The following is a 24,175-nucleotide window of genomic DNA, read 5'->3' as shown; positions in this document are numbered from 1 at the left end:
TAGTACGTTTAGAAGCTGGCAGTTGATTTCTAGAGATTGAGTTGCATTAAAGTTTTGGGCATTGGACAATGTTCATTTAGAAACTTTTACTATATTTTAATCATTCATCTCTACTTGCTCACAAATTATTCATAAGCAGCATGAAACGTTTTCTTCTCACATTACATGTTAGAGTGTAGCATAGTCTATGGGTAGCAAAAAATAGTTTGCTGGTGGAGAAGATCTTTTCTATGGACATGGCCTGAATATCTTGGGAGTTCAGTTCCTTTTCATCAATTCAAAGCCTTTGATAATCCTTTGAAGTCTAATTTTATATAAATATATATTTTTCTTTTAATTGTGGTGCACAGCATTATATTATTTCAGCATAGTTTTTAATTTTAAAAAAAAATTCCTGAATGTGATATCAATGAATGTCTATAAGCTTTTAGTTGTAAAAGTTAGATGCATGAAATGTACAATCAAAGATAAGAGTAGATCAGTACATGAAGCACAGCTGTTAATTTTGAATGGTAAATTTCATCCATTTTTGGTTTTGAATGACCGAAGTCACATTGGTGTAGATTTTTTTTTTTTCGGTTTCAAGGGGGGAGAGGGGGAGGCTGGGGTTGAACCCTGGCCTTGTGTCTTCATAAGGCTTTCTTGGCCACTAGGCCAAGATGCTGAAGACCATTGGTGTAGATTTTCAAGCTTAAAGAAAAGTATGAAAGATGTGTATGACTTATTCAAAGTAATCAGCATGTGGCTAAGATGCAGTGAAATTAATTAGGCTTTGGTGGGAAATAATTGGGTTAAATAAAATGATGTGGAACCGTTCTTTTGTTTTAGTAGCAGATTAATCCTGCTTCTGTTGCATGAAAACTCTTTCATTTATCCAAAAAAAAAAAAAGAAAGAAGATTAAGTCTTGGGAGGAGGCATATTTTGGATTTTAGGTGTGAGGGTGGCTTTAAGTTGTGGTTTATGGGTAAGCCCACATTAGTGTTTGCCTCTTTGGAGGTAGCTGTCGAGAAGATGCGGGGTTAGGTATCTCTCGTGTGGTGGACCTTATTATTTCAGTTTGACATCCCATTTTAGAGTAACTACATTGATTTCAGGAGGTTGCTTACTCTGAAACCGACCTATACAAGAGAAGAGAGGGATTTGGAGAAATCCGGATGCTTGCTGGCTGATTGATGGAGCTTGGAAGTACCGATCCATGGCAAGTGGCATAGTAATTCTCAAAGCTCCATTCGTAACTAACAGTTCTATATATAATAATAAAATATAGTTATTCCTTAGTTACTTCTTCTAACTCACAGAGCATATATATGTAGCAAATTTCCCAAGCTTTAAACAAGATTGTAGGGTGGGATATAACAACTGCCATGAATGACTAGCATCTTTAGATAACATGCTGCTACGACTGTGTGTACTTTCTATCTTATACAAATATATTTTACGTACGGTTAAAAATTTTCGAAACTTATTAATTTGTATTTGTATGAAAAGAATATGCTGCAACTGGAAACCTATCTATTTTTAATTTACTAATATTTAACAGTTAAAAAAAAAAAGAGATAGAAATGGAGATGGAAGATAATTTAAGTTTCGTTTATTTTGTTGAAATTGATTTTCAAAAAAATATTTTTTAAAAAAAATTTACAATTTTTGAAAAAGTAAAGATTTTTTATTATTTGAATGAGTTAATGAAAAATGTTTTTTGTTATTCGATTATTTTCTTGAAAGTCTTTTTTTTTCAAATAATATTAATATAAGTATTAAAATATTAAAAATTATTTTTATTAAAGTATTTTAAAATTATTAATATTTAATAATAATTGTATTTAATAATAATTTTGATATTAAAATATTATATTAATATAAAAATACATAAAATAAAAGTATTTATTATTCTTTATATTAATATTTTAAAATATTTAAAATAGTATTACTATTCTTCAAATATTATTGTTATTAATATTAAAATAGTAATATTTATTAGTAAAATTTTTATATTCTATATGTTGAAAGTATCTATTATTAAATCATAGCAAAAATATTATTTATTTATATTTGTTATTAAAATAGTAACATAAATACCTTAATAAATAAAAATATAAAATTATATATTTTAAACTAAAAATAATAAAAAAATTATTTAAAATATTCATATTAAGAAAATAATGTTATTATATTATTTAACATTAATTATTAAAATAATAAAAATATTATTATTTATTATTAAAATAATAATACAATACTATTTATTATTGAAATATTAAAAATATTTATGTTTAATAATATATAAAATAAAATATTTAAAATTGAAATATCAAAAGACTTTTAATGTTAATATTTTAATTTTTAATTAAAATTAAACAAAATATTTTTATTAATATAATAATATTTAAAGTCAAATCAAATCAAGTTCAAACAATATTTTAAAATTTTATTTGAGTAAAATTATAAAAATATTTAAAATTAAAATATTAAAAGACATTTAATATTAAATATTTTAATTATTTGAGTAAAATAAAATAAAAATATTATTTATTAATATAATAATATTTTTGATTGAGTCAAATTAAATTTGACTTAAAAAATCATGTACAAAATCCAATTTGATAAAAATTATACTCAAACATATTGATAAATAATTTTATTTATAAATAATTATTTTTCAAAAATTATCTTACCCTTCTAAAAAGGAATATAATTTTCAAAAAAATTATCTTATTTTCTCTTAATCAAATAGTTATTTTTCATTGATTAATTAATTTTTTATTAAACAAATACTTAAAAATATAAAAATTATTTTTTATGTAATAAACGAAACTTTAATCATAAAGGAGATTGAGCGAAAAGAAATCTGAATGGAAGATTCCATACGTGGAAATAATCAAATAAACTAAAATTTCAAAGGAAACAGACAAGGAGCATGCCGTATTTTCATTCTTAAAATTCCAAAATTAGTTAGTTGCATTTTTTAAAAATTTTTTGATATCGTTATTTGTATTTTCCTTACTATATTTATAGTTGCAAAAGATATGTGCCGTAAGTCATGAGTGGCTCACCCTTCGTACACTCATCTCTTTTGCCCTCTAAATAACAAAAGCTGTTTTTTTTTTTTCTTTAACCAGGCCTTTTATATAATATCCGTTAAAATCATGGCCTTGAGTTCTGCTCCTTTGGCTCTCCATGCATTTGAATTTTTAGCCTCTTGGGTCCCTGCCGGTACCATTACTTCTCCATTTTGGGGCTTGGTTTTTTCGGAAAACATCAGGCGTCTGTACGTACCCTTTTGGTGGGGGTACCTTGGTGGTTAATCTTTTTTGCCTTGGATACACCCACTAAGCATGGGTGCCTGCTGTTCTGCACAAGTCAAGTACAAAGGTAGACGCTCACGCCACGATGACGATAATTTGGTGGAGAAAGAAGAGGAGGGACATGAGAAGGATCTTACCACTATTGAACATGGTGGAGCCATTGTGAGATTGCAGGGATCCTCTTCCTTCACATCTATGTACACCCGCAAGGGAAAAAAAGGGATCAATCAGGATGCCATGACCGTTCGGGAGGTGACTTTCTTATTGCCATGTTGATTAATTCACAATTCAAATATCAATATATAGCTTGCCAAATTTATTATCGTTTCTTCTCTCTATCTATTACATTTTATTCCTTATTGTTTTTATACCTTTCGAGGTCCTTCAGATCGTAATGAAAAACTTTTTATCTAACATGGGATACTCATTTATGGTTTTCTTCTGCTTTTGCAATGTGCATTAGATTTTCCAAGGTTTGGATGATTTGAGAACATTTTAATGTTAAATTTGGTATGTATTAACACGTTTGGTGATCGTCTCCTGCTTTTTATGCACCTACATTTATACACTTGATTTTATCTTCTATCTGAAAATATTGCATAATTTTTCGTCTGACGCTGTGAGAAAATTTCTTGACCGTTTTTATTTTGTTTGCATGACAGTGATGTCAGATTCTTTCTATTTTCTCTTTTTAATGTTGTTGGAGTTGTCATGTTCTGTAGAATGGAATTCAATTAATCATCATTTCTTCAATATTTAATATTTCTTTACCTATTGATTATTCAAAAATTCAGGTGCTAACTATATCATTACAGTTGGTAAAAATTAAAAACACCTTGCTCTGACCAAGAGCAACATTTTCCAAGAAAATTAAATTATCAAGTTAATTATGAGTGGTTGACGTTAGATGTTACTCTGTCAGCTCTAAAGGACTGATCAGGACTAGAGAAGAATTTGATACAAGATTGTCAATGGGATAGTGGATGGAGGAAGACCCCTTTTTGTGGGAGCTTAATTTATCAACATGATAGTTTGTAAACAAATTTGTATATCAATTTTCTAGGTCAGGCAGGCATATTTCTTCTGACCCACCTACCTGCACATGCTTCATTTCTTTGGCAATGCTGTATTTGATGTTTATGTGGGTTGTAGTCCAAAAATTATGGGTTAATTATTCAATGCATGAAACTAAAATTGATCCAGAACTTTATGGGTGAGAAGAATGTGTTCTTCTGCGGTGTATTTGATGGTCATGGTCCGTCTGGTCACAAGGTTGCACGCTATGTATGTGACACCTTGCCCTTCAAGCTTTCTTCAGTCATCAAAATGTCCCATCCTAACGGCTGCAAAGAAAATGACGTAGCTGTTGGTGCTGGAAAAAGTTATGGTAAAACTGATAACAGTGGTATTATTAAAGACACTGACAAGAAGGATAGCAGTCACAAAGAGATCTGTTCTTCTTGGGAGGCAAGTTTGATTAAAGCCTTCAAAGAATCGGATGAAAATCTTAGCTTGGAAGAGTCTCTTGATAGTTACTGCAGTGGCACGACAGGTGTAACTATTGTTAAGCAGGTATACCATGAACTCCAGCTCGCATGAAATTAGAGCTTGTTGGTAGATAGTGTAGATTGAAGTAGTATTTCTTAATTTTTTTTTTCTTATGACATTTTCAGGATGAACACTTGATAATTTCAAACTTGGGGGACTCTCGTGCGATTCTTTGCACTAGCGACAATGAAAATCAACTCGTTCCTATCCAACTCACGGTTGACTTGAAACCTAGTATACCAAGTGGGTATTTTTTCTTCTATTCATTTCACATTGCCTATGAAATCATACATCTAATAAATGTTACCGTGCTCTCTTTTGTGTGTTTACGTATGTGTTTCCTCCTTTGTTATTTCTTTTTCTGAATTCTCCTCTGGTGTGACTTAGGTGAAGCGGACAGAATCCGAAAGTGCAGTGGCAGGGTCTTTGCAATAGATGAAGAACCAAATGTGCCAAGAGTATGGATGCCCAATCAAGATTGCCCTGGTCTAGCTATGGCAAGGGCTTTTGGGGATTTCTGCCTGAAGGATCATGGTCTTAGCTCAATTCCTGAAGTTTCTTATAGAAGGCTTACAAGCAAAGATGAATTTGTGGTGTTGGCAACTGATGGGGTAAGAGAGCAGATTTTGACAGATATATGCTGTTAGAGAAATAAAATTTTTTTATTAGCATTTCTTTGATACTTAAATGGATCTTTAGGTATAAATTGTTGCACCTGAAGCAATAATCACAATAATCACAATAATCACAATAATACAGAAGCAATAGACAACAATCAATAATCAAATACACAAGAAAAATAAAGCACATCAAGATTTACGTGAAAAACCCTCCAGTGTAGAGGGAAAAAAATCATGGACCACCAGAAAAATTTTTACTATCAAATAATAGTTATACAAAGTTCTTCTCTAGCTAAAACTAGAGCTAATCAACAATTAGAGAAATCTCACCAAATAAGTGACTCAACAAATACACACTGGATTTGTTCCTAGAGAGCTTCAAACCCAATCTTCTCCATTCAGATGTAGAACTCTGAATCATAAACCTCCTGACAAGGTTTTAACTCAATCGGACCACGAATCGACTTCCGTTCAACCAACTCTCCCTTCTCTTTTTTCTCTCTCTGCTTTTCCTTGCTTTTCTTCTTTCTCTGCTTGGTTTTCGACACACACCTAAAACAACCCCACCTCTTTTTTTATTAAATAGCTAGGGCTCTGTGTAAAATAAAAGATTAAGGCCCATGGCCTTTACTTAGTCCAAAACCACTTACATGGGATTGGACCCCATTTTTCTAACAATCTCTCCCTCCAGCCCCATTAGGAGGAGATTCATCACCATAGCAGTTTCATTTGAAACTTACCTTGGCCAGGGAACTCATTCCGGCCAAGTTATTGCAAAGCTCAAGCTTTTTCCTGAGAAGTATCTTAGTCAACATATCTGCTACATTCTTATCAGTATGGACTTTTTTCAATAGCATCTGCTGTTCTTCAATCACTGAACGTAACCAATGATATCTAACATCAATGTGCTTTGTTCTAGCATGGTACATGGTATTCTTACTCAAATCTAAAGCACTATGGCTATCACAAAAATACCACATACTCTTTCTGATTCAACCCCAATTTAAGAAGAAAACGTTTCATCCAAAGCATTTCTTTACATGCTTCGATTGTTGCAATATACTCAGCCTCTGTAGTTGATAAAGCAACACACTTCTGTAACTTAGATTGCCAAGATACAGCTCCTCCTGTAAAAGTGAACAAATACCCTGAAGTAGATTTCTTACTATCAAGATCGCCTGCCATGTCAGCATCAGTAAACCCTTCTAGAACTGGTTGTGAAACTCCATAAGTCAAGCACATTTTTGAGGTACCCCTCAAATATCTAAAAATTCATTTCACTGCTTCCTAGTGAACCTTTCCTGGATTAGAAAGAAATCTGCTCACTACACCAACTGCATGAGCAATGTCAGGCCTTGTACAAACCATAAGATATATTAAAGAACCGACTGCAGAAGAATAAGGAATACTAGACATAGTTAGTTGCTCTTCCTTAGACACTGGACAAGATTTCTTACTTAGATGAAAATGGTTGACAAGTGAACTGCTAACTGATTTAGCATGTTGCATGTTGAATCTACCAAACACTCGTTTAACATACTTTTCTTGTGACAACCATAGCTTTCCAGCTCTCCTATCCCGGATAATGTCCATACTAAGAATCTACTTTGCTGGACCTAAATCTTTCATATCAAAAGACTTAGACAATTGTTCTTTCAACTTGCAAACATACTAGCATCTTGTCCTATAATCAACATATCATCAACATATAGTAATAGGATAATGAAGTTATCATTAGGAAATTGTTTAACATACACACAAGAATCCGTTACTGTTCTTTTATAGCTATGACTCACCATAAAAGAATCAAACTTCTTGTACCACTGTTACGAAGCTTGTTTCAAGCCATACAAGCTTTTTTTTAATTTACAAACTAAGTGCTCTTTCCCTTTCACTTCAAAACCCTTAGGCTGATTCATATAAATGTCTTCCTGTAAATCACCATGCAAAAATACAGTTTTAACATCAAGTTGCTCAAGTTCAAAATCAAACTAGCTGTCAATCCCAGTACCACTCAAATAGAACTCATTTTTACAACTGGAGCAAAAATCTCATCAAAATCGATGCCTGGTTTCTGAGAAAAACCTTTTACTACCAATCGAGCTTTGTACCTCACTAGTTTGTCACCATCTTTTTTGAACTTGAACAACCATTTATTCTTTAATGGCCTTTTTCCTGTTAAAAGTTTAACAAGATCATAAGTACTATTCTTTCGTAATGACTCCATCTCTTCTTTCATTACTTTTAACTAGTGCTCTCTATCCGGAGTAGCCTGCACATTTTGGAAGCTTTCTGGCTCCCTTTCACTGGTAACTAAAATAAAATATGAACTTGGATACTTGGTAGATAACCTGCGCTCTCTAGTAGATCTCCTGGGCTGAGACTCTACATCACTTGATGCCGAAGGTAGCTCTCCCTGCTCAACACTCTTAGGTAGAGAGGATTGCTCCCCCTGCTCAAAACTAATATCATCTGGCTCATCACCAACTGTGGCTGGCTCATTCATATCTCCAAGTTCTGTTTCTTGCTCATTTTCACCATATGTGGCTCTTTCCTGTGGAATCCCTATCGGTGTTGAAACATCACACTCAACAGTAACTCGTGTAGTCTTCTCATTTTTCTCAAAGTCTGCTATGATTTCTTTTTCATGAAAATCACATCTCTGCTTCTGACTGTCTTTCTCTTTACTGGATCTCATACCCTGTAACCAAATTTTTCATCACCATATCTTACAAACACACATTGTGTGATTTTACTGTCAAGTTTTGATCTCTGCTCTTTCGACACATGCATGAATGTTTTACACCCAAAAACTTTCAAATGAGAGTATGAAGTATCTTTTTCTGTCCACACTCTTTCTGGAATGTCAAAGCCCAAAGGAACTGATGGTGACCTGTTAAGTAAATAACAAGCTGTGTTGACTGTTTCACCCCAGAATGATTTTGATAATTTTGCCATCCTCAACATACATCTGACTTTTTTCATAATGGTGCGATTCATTCTTTTAGCTATACCATTATGTTACGGTGTTCCAGGTTCTGTCCTCTCATACCTGATCTTATGCTTTGAGCAATACTCTTCAAAGCTTTTAGATGTGTATTCCCCACTATTATCAGTTTGAATACACTTCAAGGGTAACCCTGTCATCCTTTCAACCATGGCATAAAATTTTTGAAAATACTGTAGTACCTAACTTTTGTATTTCAACATATACACCCAAGTCTTACGTGAAGCATTATCAATAAAAGTAACAAAATATCTGCTACCACCTAATGACTCAACTTCAATAGGACCACATACGTCAGAATAAATTAATTTCAATCTATTTTCTTTTCTCTGAGAACTTTTACAAAAAGAAACTCTATGATGCTTACCAAACAAACAATAATCACATGAATCGAGAGACATACCTTTGGTCAAGGGAATGAGAGACTGCCTTGCCAAAACCTGTAACCCTTTTTCACTCATGTGTGCCAGCCTCCTGTACCACAAGTTTACTGAAGCATCATTTTTAACGATATTTATCTGGTTACCGTTCAATTGCATCCATGTCTTATACATTGTGCAGCATAGTTTTCTCATTGCAACTACCATAGATCCTTTGAGAAGCTTTCACTGTCCATTCTTTTGTCGGCTTTCATATCCCTTCTTATCAAGGACATTAATAATAAGCAAGTTCATTCTCATATCTGAAATGTGTCTGACATCCCTTAAAGTCAACATGCAGTCGGTACTAGTTTGTACAACAATATCATCAATCCCAATAATCTGTGACACGCTCTTGTTTCCTATTTTGGTACAACCAAAGTCTCTTACTTTGCAAGTTGTAAACAACTCTCTCTTAGGAACACAATGATATGCCACTCATGTGTCAACTATCCACTCAATACCGGGATCACTAACATGATTACAATCACCATGTGTACAAATCAAAGTAACCGAATCACTATCTGAATTCACTACTGCAACATTGCCATCATCTGAACTCTTACCTTTCTCATCTTTTCGCTCTTGCTTTAAGATTTTACAATTTCATTTTATATGACTTGCCTTACCACAATAGAAACACTTCACTTTACCTCTAAACTTAGATCTATGTTTAGATTTACCATGGCCTTTTGGGTCCTGACCTCTGTCGATGTTTCTACCCCTGTTTTTTGTAACCAGAGCTTGATTCCCAGGGTCTACATCTTTTCGCCTTGCTTCTTCATTAAGCATACTGTCCTTTGCCATCTCCAATGTCACCTTATAATCAGGAGCTGAATTAAGAACAATCACAACTAGAGTATTTCAGCTGTCTGACAATGAACCCAAAAAAAATAATGCCTTCATTTCATTATCCATTTTAAGCTTCATAGTAGTCATCCAATTAAATATATCTTAAAAATCACTTAAGTGCTTTGTAACAGATCGTCATCCATGTACTATAAAGTTGCAAGCTTTTTAACAAGCATAACTTTATTCATACCTGTTTTTCTCTCATACAATGCTATCAATTCTTTTCAAACAATGTGAGCATCTGACTCATGCGTTACATGATGGAACACGCTGATATCAACCCATTTTCTGATTGTAGCCAACGTCTTTCTACCTAGCTTCTTCCAGCTTTCATCTTTCATATCTGTTGGTTTAGCCGAATCACCCAATACTGGCTCATACAAATCTTTGCAGTATAGATGATCCTCTATCATAGGCTTCCAAATTGAATAATTCGAGCTGTCAATTTTATCATGGAACTTGTATCACCCTCCATGATCCCAAACAGAATTTACTTTTATCCTGGGTTGCTTCTGTATCGATGTCTCAAAATAACCCTCGCTCTGATATCACTTGTTGCGCCTGAAGCAATAATCACAACAATACAGAAGCAATAAACAACAATCAATAATCAAATACGCAGGAAAAATAAAGCACACCAAGATTTATGTGAAAAACCCTCTAGTGTAGAGGAAAAAAAACCACAGGCCACCAGAAAAATCTTCACTATCAAATAATAGTTATACAAAGTTCTTTTCTAGCTAAAACTAGAGCTAATCAACAACTAGATAAACAATTGGAGAAATCTCACCAAATAAGTGACTCAACAAATACACCCTGGATTTGTTCCTAGAGAGCTTCAAACCTGATCTTCACTATTCAGAATGTAGAACTCTGAATCATAAAACTCCTGACAAGGTTCCAACTCAATCGGACCACGAATCGACTTCCATTTAACCAACTCTCCCTTCTCCTTTTTCTCTCTCTGCTTTTCTTGGCTTTTCTTCTTTCTCTGTTTGGTTTTCGACACACACCTAAAACAATCCCACCTCTTTTTTTATTAAGTAGCTAGGGCTCTGTGTAAAATAAAAGATCAAGGCCCATGACCTTTATTTGGTCCAAAACCACTTACATGGGACTGGACCCTATTTTCCTAACATAAACAGCATAAGATTGCATGAGCAGTAAATTAATGATTGAAAATGATAGTTTTGTTCTAAGGAGGGTATCCTTCTAGCAAGCAGAAGGTTGTATGGAAAAGCTTAATACAACTGTTTGTTTAACAAAACTGATTCCTCACTCCAAAACCCTCCCACACTCGTTAACAAGAATTAATTACGAATTTAGCCTGTCACTTGACTTCTTGCTTATAAGATAACTTGTGTAAATTTATGACATAAAATTTTGCAGGTATGGGATGTGCTATCGAATAATGAGGTCATACGAATAGTTGCTTCAGTAAAGAAACAATCCATGGCAGCTAAAGTTTTGGTTTATTATGCTGTTCAAGCGTGGAGAAGTAAGTATCCAGGTTCCAAGGTTGATGATTGTGCAGTCGTATGCTTGTTCCTGAAGAAACGACCATTATTATCAAGATCCTTGACTGATGTGAGCCAACACAGAGGAAGTCATCTAGACGTTGCAGATTCTAACATTTGCAAAGGCAAGAAAACTGATGAAGGCGAGACTGTTATAAATTGCGATATAACCGTGGACCCAAAGGCCCTTGATGAATTAAATAGAGTGAAGAGTTCTGATCGGCTTGGCAGGAAAACATCTAGTGATTTTGGAGGAACTGAAGCTAAATGATAATCTAAATGATTTTGCAGAGGGAAGAAAAAAATATAGACCCATCCGCTTCGATTTCCATTTATAATAGTCTGATTCATTTGATGAAATATTGAACGCCAACTCTTCCACTTTTGTCTGACGATGTTGTACATGAATTTGAGTGGATTTCTTAAACCCAATTGCATTCATGTTGTTTCATGGATCATATCATCATCATTTTTCTTTCTTTTATAAATTTAGAATGGGGGATCATTTTACATCTCCATCTCAGTAAAATTTAGTCATTAACAAAATTCTCCAATCGTAAAATAACTTCCGACCAGCTCCACGCTCCTCTTCAATCTCCACCTGAGCTAACCCAACATAAACAGGCCGCCATTTATTAATGTTGCATGTATTCTAGAGAGGCTGTTGCACTCAAAGCACCCTTTCGATTAACTTGAAAATTGACCCACTCATCAACTTACTTCAGTGCCCAGCAATCAACATCATCTAATATGCATGTAGATTGTTCTTCAAAATTCCATTAGATGCGTGATTTGTGATACATGTATACCCTAATCCACCCAACCATGTTCCGAGAAAGTCTAGAGTCTCAGTCCTGTATCATTGGTGCTTTCTTATTTAAGGAAACTGTTAAAACAGCTATATGTCATTTGGAATTTTCTTAAACAATTCAATCAAAGGTTGTCCATACCCATGTGTCTTCATTGAGACCAAAAAATATTGATTCTAAATCATACATCAGCCAAGAGATCTCAAGATAATATGACTTTTAACAAAATCATGATAAAGCTTTCTCATTGTACGAAACGGAGCATACAATTCTGATATCTCTTCATTGACAAAAAAAAAATTTTTTTTAGTGAAATGTATGCTTCAATTACTAATATTCTATTTTTTTTATAAATATATTTTTAAATATTTCAATTACCCACAACATTTTTATACTAAATGCTTTTAATTAATCACTCTTCTTACTGCATTTTTTCCAATCCAAATTTTTTCCCACGCTAAACTAGCATAAGTTCTATCCTAATCCTATTATTCTCTTGCAACTTTAAGCTACAATGAACATGAATAATGAATTTTAAACCCCAAAAATCAAATACACATAATCTTAAAAATATATTTAAAATTAATTTTTTGTTATAAAATATCATACAATACATCAAATATCGATTCATTAAATATTTAAAATTTAATTAGTACATCAAATATTTAAAATTCATTAAATATTTAAAATTTAAGAATATTTATTTTTGAGAACTAATTTTAAATTTAGTAATTAATAAAACGTGGCATTTTGGTGCATTTACCAAATTTGCAATGCATCAAACCCAATTGAATTTCTAAATATGTATAATGGGCCAACATTCTTTTAACTTAGAACTTAAGATCAAAGAATACGTGACCAGAGCTTGAAAAGCTATTATCTGCTCAATTACAGTGATCAACGCAGATTTTTAACTGTCACCATAGCTGATATTTGAATTTTCTAGCAAAGTTTTCATTGTAAACATTTAGACACATCGGACTGCAAATTGCAGTAGTAGACATCTAGGAAACAAGACTTCTTATAGCTACCCGTTACAACGCATAGAAGCAATAATTGATGGACTTCTGCATTCACTAAAAAGGATTAATCTTCATGATCCCATACATCAGCCACGCTACTGAAAGGCCCTACATTCTTGTTCACAAACAATTCAACCCCATCTAGCACTCGTTTCTGCCCCACAAACCCATCAGGTGCACAACCTTTTTAGTTACAAAGATTTTTTTTTTTTTTTGGATATGCAACAAAAAAACAAAAAGGTTGGTAGCTAGGAAGCAGAGAAACTGAATACCTGATCTGGGACGTTACAAAGAGCTTGGAAATCCTCTTCTGGAAGTTGCCATCCAAAGATCTTGATGTTTTCCTTGATTCTGTCAGGGTTGCTTGATTTAGGGATGACACTAGTTCTCCTTTGCAGGGCCCATTTTACAAGCATCTAACCCGGGGTTTTGTTCAGCTTCTTTGCGATTCTTTCAACCTTCTGATCAAGTATAAGATCTCTACCTCCTTGCGGTGAACCAAGTGGTGAGTATGCCTGCAGTTTAACTCAACTCATAAATAGACACCTTAGTATCAATGGTAGAGGCCAAATATTTTAAACTTACAGTGACATGTATGCCATTCTTCTTGCAAGCCTCTAACATTTTATCATTTCTCCATCCTGGATGCATTTCTATCTGGGGCCAAAATCGCCAGAAGAATTATGGTCCTTGTGAGCTATTCCTCTATATGTTAGGTTGCTAACAGGATACAAAATACCTGGCATACAGAGGGCATAATTTCAGCAAAGCCCAGCAGCTTATTCAGCTTTTTCCAAGTAAAATTGCAAACACCAATGTGTCTAACAAGATTTTCCTTGACAAGCTTTTCCATTTCTCTCCAAACCCCTTCAATGTCGAAGTCCTATATATCTGAAGCCTTGGGAGGCCTGCTGGTTCCATCTGTAAGGCAGAATGGCCAGTGTATCTGCAACAGGGGAACATACTTTGAAGGTTCATGAATTTCAACTTCTAGCAAGAGCTACAATATTGTCTTATGATGGAAAATAAAAAACGCCAAGGGACAAATTAAATTACCAGATAAAGATCAAGATATTCAAGTTGGAGTTCTTGAAGGGTATTCTTTCAAGGCAGGTCGAACCCTTCCAGGACACAAGTCTGTGCACCTATATTTTACCACAAACTCTCTTCAGTAAAAGAGAAAGCAAGCTGAGCCCAAAAGCAGACAGACAAGCACTTTCACAGCAGCAAGCCAGCAACAAAGGATAAACAGATTAACATCCACCAGAATAGATCGAGCATGGAAAAAAAAAAAAAGTACTTTGCTAGCCTCTAAAGATCCTATCAGAAGAAATACCCCACCCAGAACACAGCTGCCTAGCACTATATATCCTCGGACTTAGACCTAAAAACATAATGCCCCTAAGAGTATACTTAAAACGTAACAGTCAAACAAAATATTACCATATCTTGGATGTAACCAAAAAAATCCCTTCTCTTAAGCCCTGCGTGTATTGCTGCCTTGATTGCATGGCCAACCTGAGAGAAGAAAGAAAATTTTAAAGAGATTTGCTTGTTGGGATACGATGTGCAAATGGGTCTTCGAAAAAGAGAAGAGGCGTCTTCTTGAACTCCTTACTCCCAGGCTGCATCTATGTGTCTATAACCAGACTGCAGCCATGATTAAAGATTTCACGATCAGAGTTAGTATTTATCAAGCTGCGGTATCATATGCAAAATAACAACTAGAGCATATTAGTTAATAACATCGATGTAATATTGAAGCAACCAGAATTAGCAAGGAAAAAAACTATTTAAAATTAAAAACCCATATTTTTAAGCGTGAACTTTCAAGTTATGATAGGGTGAGTCTAAAGCCCGATTCATTCTCGGCCTAGACAGGCCCGTGGGCCATAGTCATTACCAGTTTGTAGACTATTTGCGCTGTCAATGTTGGGGGTTTGGACCCTAGAGATAAATTATGAAACTGCAGTTTCAAATGTACTGAAACTTGATACAAAAAATAAAGAGAAGCATTACCTCCACAATTGCAGTGAAGACAGAGTTGACGGCCAGAGAACCAGATCTCCAAGTGCCCAACCCAACTGCAGGGATGGTGTGGCCACTCAGCAGCCCGAAAGACTCTGTCTTTTGATCCTGTGGTGTAAAAGTTGGCTTGGCCATTTTCTTCTGCTTCTTCTAGTTGCATGTAGCTATAAACCCATATATGAACAAAAATATAGATAGGGGCTAAGGGGTACATGTCTGCATGCATGTTAAGACACGTCCTGACATTTGAGAGCTGGCGTGTCCAATTTATGGATTGGTTGGCTATGCCACGTTAGCGATTAGCCTTTGCCTTCATCATTTTTGTTTAAAATTCTATCCTTTTCTATTGTCCTTGTTAGCATTGAACTTATTAAAATGTCATTGTAACTTTTCCAGAAGCGACTCGGTGGTGGGTTGACAGGTTGGACTGGAAACTTGTTGATCCAAGAAATGTTAACAGGCCAGAGAGGGTGGCATGTTCAGCCTCCTCAGTAAAAGCCCAAACCATCTTCTGATATAAACCAAATCAAAATTTAGTTTGCTATGGCTTACTATCACGGATGGAGACTTAAGCTCCAGACTCGAAGCTCCAGACTCGTGTGGATCCAAAATATAGGGATGAACTCTTCCGCGGTGCACCAACATTCTAGATTGTGGGGTTTGGCCACCTAATATGCTGCAAAACGAAAAGACACAAGAAGTGCTTGAAGAAATGCTAACAAAAGAACAACATAAAAGTTTAAGCCAAGAGTAAGGATGTTATTATTCAATAGTTCCGGTCTGTGTGTACATGAGAGTGGGGGATTCTCTATTTATAGCGGAGCCCCTTTTACATTTAGTGTTTGAGATACATTCATAAACGATAGATATTACAATCCCTTGATTCTTGGAAATGAGAGACAATCCTTGATTCTAGGGGATTTGGTGTTGCTGCACAATCTGTGACTTGTTGAAATCATGCTGAGCATCAGGTCTTCTCAAAGCCCCCTAAATCTGATCCTCCCAAGACTATGTTCAAGTGCACCTGGGCCTAACCGTGCGCTTGCACTTCGATTATCAGTGCTCCCATCTAGGTCTGATTGGGTGCCCGTGCATCACTCACCAGTGTTCACCCCTGAGCTTGGCTCAAACCTGTCGAACTTAAACAATTTCCCTGAACCTCTAGAATCTTGATCACTGCCCGTACCATTGTTCTGGGTTGGTTCCCTGTAACTTGAACCTCCAGTGCGCCTCAGGGCCAATCCCGTTGGCTGTCAAACTCTATCCCACTAGAACTTGAACTGCTACTTGACTTGGAGAAAACTCCTAGGCCTAGACTAGCTTGTAAACCATGACATTCTCCTACACTCATTCTAGCAACGCCCTTGTTTCTAGGGGGATGATGCGCTTGCTTTACAAGCTAATTTCAACTCATGCCCCATAATCTAGTTTTCCAACATTTTGGTCCCATACCTAAACATGTACTCTATTGGCTTCCAATGATCTCGATCCTAAGTTTCTCATCACTTTATTGCAATCCCTCATCAACTCCTCAAGAGGACCTAACCCCTCGACAGTCTCGACTAGCACCTGGCCGCTCCTCCTTGGGCTCTTTCTAGCGCTGTTTACCCCTACCACTCTTGCCTTTGGACAGACTCTGCCCGTTTGATGGCTAAAAGCTTCAGGCACTTCCTGACCTGATATGGACCATCATAAAAATAGCAACTCAAGGGCTCCTCACTCCCTACTAGCGGCTTTATCAGTCTTGTAAAATTTGGGCTTCCCCACAACCCTTTCCTTATTTGAGGAATAAACATTGGTGTCTAGCCCACTCTAGCCTTTTCCTTTCGACCTTGGAAACTTGGTGCACTCAACCTGAGTAGTCGATTTCGTAGCAATTCTAGTTCAACTTGATTCCTGCATGCCTCGTCATTGTAGCTTGGCCTTTACCCATAGCTTGACTCCATCAATGAAATGCTTAGACACCTCTACTCTTGATCCCAAGCCTACACCAAGAACCACAGCAAGTCACAATATAGCATGATCAACTTTGAGCCTGGCTAACTCTTTCTTGTAAGGTTGTCACCACAGATTCCAATGCCTTATTACATTGTATGAGCTTCTTCATTGTCTTATTTGAGGATCCCTTAATGTCCCTGAACTGATCTGTTATCTAAAAAAATCTTTCCCACTTGTCTATAGGTGGGCGCTCCTTGAACACCCTATTTTGGCTCCCTGTCTAGATTTTCCTAGCCATGCCACAGTCCAAAACACACAAACTGTTAGACCATGAATGCACAAACCAAAGGTTTACCTTAACTCTAGTAAACACTTTAGTGATTTGATTCTGGTTCCTGTAAACTAGCATGGCACACCAGCACAACTCGCCTAGCACACCACAGCATACAGCAACAAGTTGTCGAGCACCTGTCTTGCACTCCAACACGCTCGCACCCAACACACCAAGAGCATTTCACCAGCTCATGAGCACAGTAACCCTTTTAGGATGCTTGTGTCACGGGTCGAGACTCAAGCTCCGAACCTATGTGGCTCCGGGACTTGGGCACCCACTCATCCGGTATCTCAGATCAGCCTTCTTACCACGGTTCACACTCTTGTGAGGTATTGTCTGCTCTGGCTCCCCTAACATCAGGATTTTGACCTGCAAAAGACGTCTTATAAGGGAGAGATTGTGTGAACCCTTTTATACCCCAGTGACCCTCTTTTTATATTCGATGTGGGATTCAGGACTCCTCCTTAGATTCGTGACATTCTCCCCCACCCAACCTCGTGACGCCCTCGTCAAGGAGGTTGGCCACCCTACCTACCTCCCTCGAGGCGCTTGGTGTGGATCGAACGATTTAAGGCTGACTCTGATACCACTTGTCACGGGTCGAGACTCAAGCTTCTCCTTAGATTCGTGACATTCTCCCCCACCCAACCTCGTGACACCCTCGTCAAGGAGGTTGGCCACCCTATCTACCTCCCTCGAGGCGCTTGGTGTGGATCGAACGATTTAAGGCTGGCTCTGATACCACTTGTCACGGGTCGAGACTCAAGCTTCTCCTTAGATTCGTGACATTCTCCCCCACCCAACCTCGTGACGCCCTCGTCAAGGAGGTTGGCCACCCTACCTACCTCCCTCGAGGCGCTTGGTGTGGATCGAACGATTTAAGGCTGGCTCTGATACCACTTGTCACGGGTCGAGACTCAAGCTTCAAGACCCGGGCATCCACTCATCCGATGACCCAGATCAACCTTTCTGCTACGGTTTACACCCTTGTGAGGTATTATCCGCTCTAGCCCCTCTGGTCTTACGGTTTTATCCTACAAAAGGCACCTTACAAGGGAGAGATGGTGTGAACCCTTTTATATCCCAATGACCCTCTTTTTATATTCAATGTGAGATTCAGGACTCCTCTTTAAGTCTGTAACACTTGCACCATGTAGCGAACCGCCTACACCACACAGTCGAATATTTGCACACATAGTAAGATGTCTGCACACACGGTAGGATGCTTGCACAACTCACCACAATAGCAGCACACCACACCAGGATGCTTGTACACAAGTCCCCCGACCAACACTGATGCCAACTCTAGCTGCCCAGCCAACTCTTACTCTTACAACAACTCTGGCTCCTCTTGTCACCAGTAGAGATCTGTTGCATATTAACTAAGGCTTTGGTCACCACCTCTGGTCTAATCCAAGCTACAATACCCCTCAGCATTTGGTTCTGCCATCGACTCCTAGCTCTTTCGAACCAGGCTCTAATACAATTTATTACGAATCAAGACTCAAGCTGCAAGCTCACGTAACTCCAAGACACGGGGAATAGACTCTTTCGCGTCTCAGATCAACCTAATACAAGAAACAGTGCACAAACACTTTAGATTGTGAGACTTAGCCACCTAGTACGTTGCAAAACAAAAGGATACAGCAAGTACATAAAGAAAGGCTAACAAAAGAATAACATAAAGGTTTAAGGCAAGAGTAGTCCCACTAGAACTTGAACTACTACTTAGTACGGAGAGAACCGCTAAGCCTAGATCGGTTTGCGGACCATGACAATATGGCCTCAACATGTGAAAAATTGTGATATTGTCATCTTTCAATTTCAGCAGTTATATAAGTATTCTTTATAAATTTTAAAACAAAAATACAAAATTAATATAAAACTTGAGGGTTTGAGTTCGACTTTTAAGGAATAAGAAAAGTTCTACTGTTTTCGTAAGTAACGTGCTAATTAATTTTGAAACCGTTCTATGATCTCTTGATAGTTTGGCCTTAATTTGCACGAACTTGCAGAAAATCCTACTGGAAGTTGTTCAAGGAAGTAGGTAGAGCGCATTGCAACATGGCAGGATTTAAGTATTCGAGTCTAGACAATCTTTAACATAAGAAAGAAACACAAGCAGTTGGCGTATTTTCCTTGACGTAAGTAAGATTTTAAATGGAAGCGGGGAAACTATAGGTTCTTATTTCTGAAAAACGATGATGTAGTATTCTGAAGAATCTGTAAATGCTGTCTTTGCACTGCCACTCATTTTCCATTTGTGGAGGCCCCTTACAGTTTACATCCTTGTCTTTCAAAATTTTCGCTTTAGTCCAAGTGATGCAATTAAAACCATTAGCCTATCGGGTGACCTCACAAGTCATAAGCTCAAGAACTGTTAGACCTTAGAAGTAAGGGGCAGCTGGCTGGAATTGGACTACTCCAAAAAGTCCAAACCCTTGAAATTCGATAGCTGTGAGTTTCTCTTACCTATTTGACCTGCAGACTGCAGGCCCATGCCCTTCCATGCCTCATCTCAGACGTTAACAATCAACACCATAACTTCATAAAAAAATACAATCCCAGAAATGTTTTCTAGTACTAACTTCTTTTCAATTCAAATTCAAGAAAAGAAAAAGTTGGAAGTGATTTTAGTACAGTCTCTAGCTGTCTACGTCTTACAACAACAACAGATCATTTGTAGAAAAACTAGTATTAACAAATTCTTCATCCACTATTCCAAGGTTCTGAAGGATAGCTTAGATGGTAAGCAAGAGAAGGAAATAAAAATCAAAATAACAGAAGAGACCAATTTCAAGTGAAATTATCAGACACGTACCTGATGAAACAGAGGACATAGTCATCATCACTTCATCAGACCAACAGATTGCTCATAAGCTTTCTCTTTCAACTCCATGTGCACGTTGGAACTCAATTCATCCATGACCACACGCACTCTACTTTCTTACATCGCTACATGTGAATGTGGGTACTCATCTCCACTATTTCAAGACTTTCCAAAACATTACCCAGGCGAGCCCCCCAGTCCCGGAGTCTAGTTGCATTTAGATGAGATCCAAGTCCAACCACCCTCCCAACTAGAACACAAAAAGAAAACACAAAAAGAAACCATAGGAAATCAACTTGTGACCACAACCAAAATCCCTTTCAGGACTCCAGACGCAGTGAGCAAATCCATTTTTCTATGAATCACAGGATTCCAGCTCCTCGAGTCTTTCTTTTTTCTTTTTCTCTTCTTCCTTATCAGATATGGAGTAGTAGAAATATGGATACATTTTTTAGGGAAAGCTAAACTGAAGCTTCTGTATGAATATATTAAGCCATACGATGATAACAACACATCCATATTTATACATCACATTAGCAATTTAGTACTCTGAAGTAGATTTAAAAAAAAAAAAAGAAGGTTCACAAGCATTAATTAAACCCCTTCAAGCGACAGATGGAAAGTAAAACAAAAATTAAGATAAATACTCTTAAAACTCCTATTGAAGCTACACCAGGGCTGATTTGCGGACAATATAGCGATAAGCAGCAACCTTTTTCCTCCTGGACGTAGTATTATCCACAGAAAGTACCATTTTGCCAGCTTCTCTTGATGTGAAGGAGTTGTGAATGGCCGCCTCTGAAGAGCTCAGTTTCCTTGGCTTCTCCACTGCAATGGTGTAGCTGCCCTCCGCGTTGGGCACGAATTCTGCACTATATTCCAAGTCCCAGCCTCCCACTACCAGGTCCCATGTTATGGTTGCACCAGCCTGAACCACCCTCAAGATTATTACCAACTACTCATGGTAACCAGTACTATCGAGTTTAGACTCTTATTAGATTATGAAAAAATTTTCTTTGATCACAATTTCGCATACGAATTGACTAAGACAATCAAAGTTAATAGAAAGCAACAAAAATTACCTCAATCCCTTCAATTTGAATGTTCACTTTCTCTCCTCCTTTGACAGTGAACTCGGAGGCTGGTTTTGGAGGACCGTTCTGCAAATTGTTGGGTCGACTCAGTCCACCATACTGTACCGGAACGTCTTCAGGTCTTATAAATCTAACAAACAAAATTTGTGTTTTAGCAGAGCTAGAATTAGGGTTTTTTAAGGCAAAATTCGAACACCGCTATTGAGAGTTAACAATATCAGAAACTGGATTAAAAAAAAAAAAACCAATAATGTAAACGACAGGTATTTAATTTTGGATCTTTAAACTGTTGATGGGAAAACAAGGAAATATACTAGACGCAGTAACCGTAGGAGATTCGTCAACATGTTACTCAAAGTGAAGCTGCAGCATCTATACAGACGAAAACAGAGGAAACTGAAAAGCAGCTAAGAAAGTAAAGAACTGAATGTAGGCAAAAGACTCACTTGTAGAGTGTTTCTGCTGCATATCCTTCTCTGGATATCACGAATTTGCTCTTAGTTCGCTGAGTTAGAAATGGGCTGAACATTGAATACAGCACACTGAAGTACCAGGGAACATTGATGAAAATCTAAACCCAAAAAAGGAGATAATAGAGAGTTAAACCAATCCCCAGAATAGTTTGAAGAGAAGAGAGCCATTTCTATTTATGTAAGAGTCAAGTACCTTTCGAGCTACCATTTCAGGGTAATTATCTTGAAAGAGAGAGAGGATCTGATTTGAAGCGACCCTAAGCTCTCTCTTGGGCATGTCTTTGAGATCAGTCACCTGAATAATAGAGTTGATCCCACCAGGCCTGAAATGCAGGAGACTAATTCCTCTCTCCAGAACTTGAACTCTCCATCTCAAAAACTTCTTCAGCTTCTCTTCATCACCAAAGATTCTCTCATACATGTCCTTGTCTCTAAAAACCCCATAAGCATTGTAGCAAACAGGGTGCCCTTCCCTATCATAGCCATGCATATAAGCAACCAACCCCTCAAGCTCCTTAAATCCCAAGTCTTCCTCCAGAACATTGTCTGCCTTAAACTCTTTCCTCCAAGCAAGACACTTTTCCAACATGTGAAAAGAATCCAAGACCCTGAAGTCCCTAGCTCGCAAGAACTTCAACAAAATTACATCAGCTTTTTCATCTCCACCAAGAAGAGGGATTCCCCACATTGTGCATTCCCCTTCAGGGCCATAAGAAGCCATAAGCTTATCCTTTAGCTCTTGCAACGCCTTCTTCTCTGAAGACTTCAAATGGGAGATAAAGTAGGTATCTTCCTTGAAAGAAGGAGAGCGGAGAGTAGCGGCTTCCATCAGACTAGTAACAAAGTTTTTCTTGTAAGGCTTAGGAGAGGCCTCTGGTAGGTCTTGTGGAGGGATTTTCTCTGGTATGGAGATGGGTGAGGGTGCTTTCTCCATTGAATGGGGAAGTTGTGAGAGAGACGCGGATGGAATCTCTGTAAAAATGCAGAGCTTTTGCAAGGGATTTGTTTGATATGTATGTAATTAGTATAGCTACTAGTATAACGAAGAAGAAGGGTTTGAAGAGCAGAAGAGGAAACGTACTAATTTTGGGATGGTCTGTGCGTTTGCAGTGTTAGAGAAAGTGACTACTGCACTGCTGCTCAGACCAATGACCAAACAAATCAGACGAGGATTGCAAGAGACAAAGGAGATTAGAGGAAAGAAACAAGCTTTTTTACATACAGAGAGAGAGAAATTTCTCATCCCCAAAAAAAAAATCAAATCAAATCAAAGCACCTAAACAACAAGCCGCGAGTTTGGTTTTTGAACTTTCAAAAGCTAGCGGCTTAAAAACGGAGAAAAAAACAGCATATTTTGAAACCTTTAGGGGATAAGAGAGTAGTTCTCACGCGCTGAACTGGCTGAGCTGAGCCGAGCTAAGCCGGTGAGTGAGTTGCAGGTAAGGATAAGAGAGAGAGAGAGAGTAAAGGCTAAAGTCCTAAAGGAACGGTGGCTTGCAGAGATGGTGATAATTATTGAGGAATTCAGGGGAGGGGGGAGCATGGCGTTTAATTGGTCTTCCACTGGGACCCAAGAAACCAGCTTTTTTTTCCCTCTTCTTTCTCTTTCTCGTCTTAGTGGGACCCTTTTTCTTCAAAGCTCGAATTTCGGACGACAACACTTGTTTCTTTTGTTCTCACTCAAAGACAGATTTTTTCTCTTTTTTCTCTTCTTTTTCCTCACTTATTATAGTGTTTCTTTTCCGGGCAGAATAGCCCAACAGTGAGCTACCTGCAAAATTTTCCCATAGAAAAAACACGACAGTATATCTGTAACATGACGTGTGGGTTTCAAGAAGATCTTTGTTGTGGATATAATTATGGAGTGGGAGAACGTAAATCCTAAGTTAACGTGGTAATTAATCTTGTTAATGAATGAATTGTTTCTTGTACTAAAGTGAGTGATTTTCTGGTCAGGTGGTCCTGGACTGGAGTAGACTGTGGAGAAGAGACTACTCATAACTCTCTAAACTTTTTTCTTCTTTTTACCTATCTGAAATTTATTTCCAACAAAGTTCTAAACATGGGACAAATCCTAATTGTTATCCAATTTCTTGAATTTGTGTTAAAAAAATTTTGAATTTGTTCAAACATTTGCTTTTGACTACGAATCGTCAAGTAATTATTCTGGTGAATATGAATTAATGTGGAGCCAACTGCATGCCATGCGCCCATCGCCTGTTGCCGTTTTCCTATTTTTTTCCAGGAATATATACTATTAGTAGTAGTAATTTCCGGTGGAGGGGATACATGGGATTTATTGGTTGCATTATATACTTTGCCCTAAGGATGAATATTGGATAACATAAATATTTTATGTTTTACGAGTTTAATTTGCC

At 37.1% G+C, this 24,175-nt stretch overlaps 2 protein-coding genes and 1 pseudogene across 4 annotated transcripts; 1 reads left to right on the top strand and 2 right to left on the bottom strand.

The window, feature by feature from the left end:
* Positions 1 to 34: 34 nt before the first annotated feature.
* On the top strand, positions 35 to 12,541 carry LOC111312101 (putative protein phosphatase 2C 65). 2 transcript variants are annotated; one of them, XM_089763112.1, is made up of 6 exons: positions 35 to 1,211; positions 3,121 to 3,558; positions 4,510 to 4,878; positions 4,980 to 5,097; positions 5,242 to 5,465; positions 11,142 to 12,541. In XM_089763112.1, the coding sequence occupies exons 2-6, from the start codon at positions 3,337 to 3,339 to the stop codon at positions 11,538 to 11,540; spliced, it is 1,332 nt and encodes a 443-aa protein (XP_089619238.1). In that variant the 5' UTR covers positions 35 to 1,211; positions 3,121 to 3,336; the 3' UTR covers positions 11,541 to 12,541. The 2 variants fall into 2 exon arrangements, with proteins under 2 accessions (XP_089619238.1, XP_089619239.1); XM_089763113.1 differs by having other exon boundaries at positions 4,229 to 4,878.
* Positions 12,542 to 12,860: 319 nt separating this feature from the next.
* LOC111312102 (aldose reductase-like) lies at positions 12,861 to 15,263 on the bottom strand (annotated as a pseudogene). Its single transcript, XR_016343219.1, has 7 exons — positions 15,120 to 15,263; positions 14,544 to 14,618; positions 14,157 to 14,245; positions 13,840 to 14,046; positions 13,686 to 13,757; positions 13,373 to 13,615; positions 12,861 to 13,254 (listed from the first exon to the last, which is right to left on the bottom strand). The product of XR_016343219.1 is annotated as an aldose reductase-like (transcript).
* A 5,500-nt stretch (positions 15,264 to 20,763) lies between these two features.
* LOC111311148 (patellin-6-like) lies at positions 20,764 to 23,082 on the bottom strand. Its single transcript, XM_022910519.2, has 4 exons — positions 21,991 to 23,082; positions 21,771 to 21,895; positions 21,313 to 21,454; positions 20,764 to 21,158 (listed from the first exon to the last, which is right to left on the bottom strand). Exons 1-4 carry the CDS (start codon positions 22,729 to 22,731, stop codon positions 20,898 to 20,900), a joined length of 1,269 nt encoding a protein of 422 aa, XP_022766254.1. The 5' UTR covers positions 22,732 to 23,082; the 3' UTR covers positions 20,764 to 20,897.
* Between the last annotated feature and the right edge of the window lie 1,093 nt (positions 23,083 to 24,175).

Source organism: Durio zibethinus, chromosome 1, assembly GCF_047325235.1.
Source record: "Durio zibethinus cultivar Kanyao isolate XHJ-2024 chromosome 1, ASM4732523v1, whole genome shotgun sequence".
NCBI lineage: Eukaryota > Viridiplantae > Streptophyta > Magnoliopsida > Malvales > Malvaceae > Durio > Durio zibethinus.
Note: the sequence above shows the minus strand (reverse complement) of the source record. Positions and strands in the feature narration are given on the sequence as shown.

Excerpts from the sequence above, each read along its gene's own strand:
- LOC111312101 (XM_089763112.1), top strand. The coding sequence starts at position 3,337 with ATGGGTGCCTGCTGTTCTGCACAAGTCAAGTACAAAGGTAGACGCTCA. Across the intron at positions 5,098-5,241 it reads CTTGAAACCTAGTATACCAA|GTGAAGCGGACAGAATCCGA; the intron begins GTGGGTATTTTT and ends GGTGTGACTTAG. Across the intron at positions 5,466-11,141 it reads TGGTGTTGGCAACTGATGGG|GTATGGGATGTGCTATCGAA; the intron begins GTAAGAGAGCAG and ends AAAATTTTGCAG.
- LOC111311148 (XM_022910519.2), bottom strand. The coding sequence starts at position 22,731 with ATGGAGAAAGCACCCTCACCCATCTCCATACCAGAGAAAATCCCTCCA. Across the intron at positions 21,455-21,770 it reads GCAGCAGAAACACTCTACAA|ATTTATAAGACCTGAAGACG; the intron begins GTGAGTCTTTTG and ends TTTGTTTGTTAG. Across the intron at positions 21,159-21,312 it reads TTCAAATTGAAGGGATTGAG|GCTGGTGCAACCATAACATG; the intron begins GTAATTTTTGTT and ends AGGGTGGTTCAG.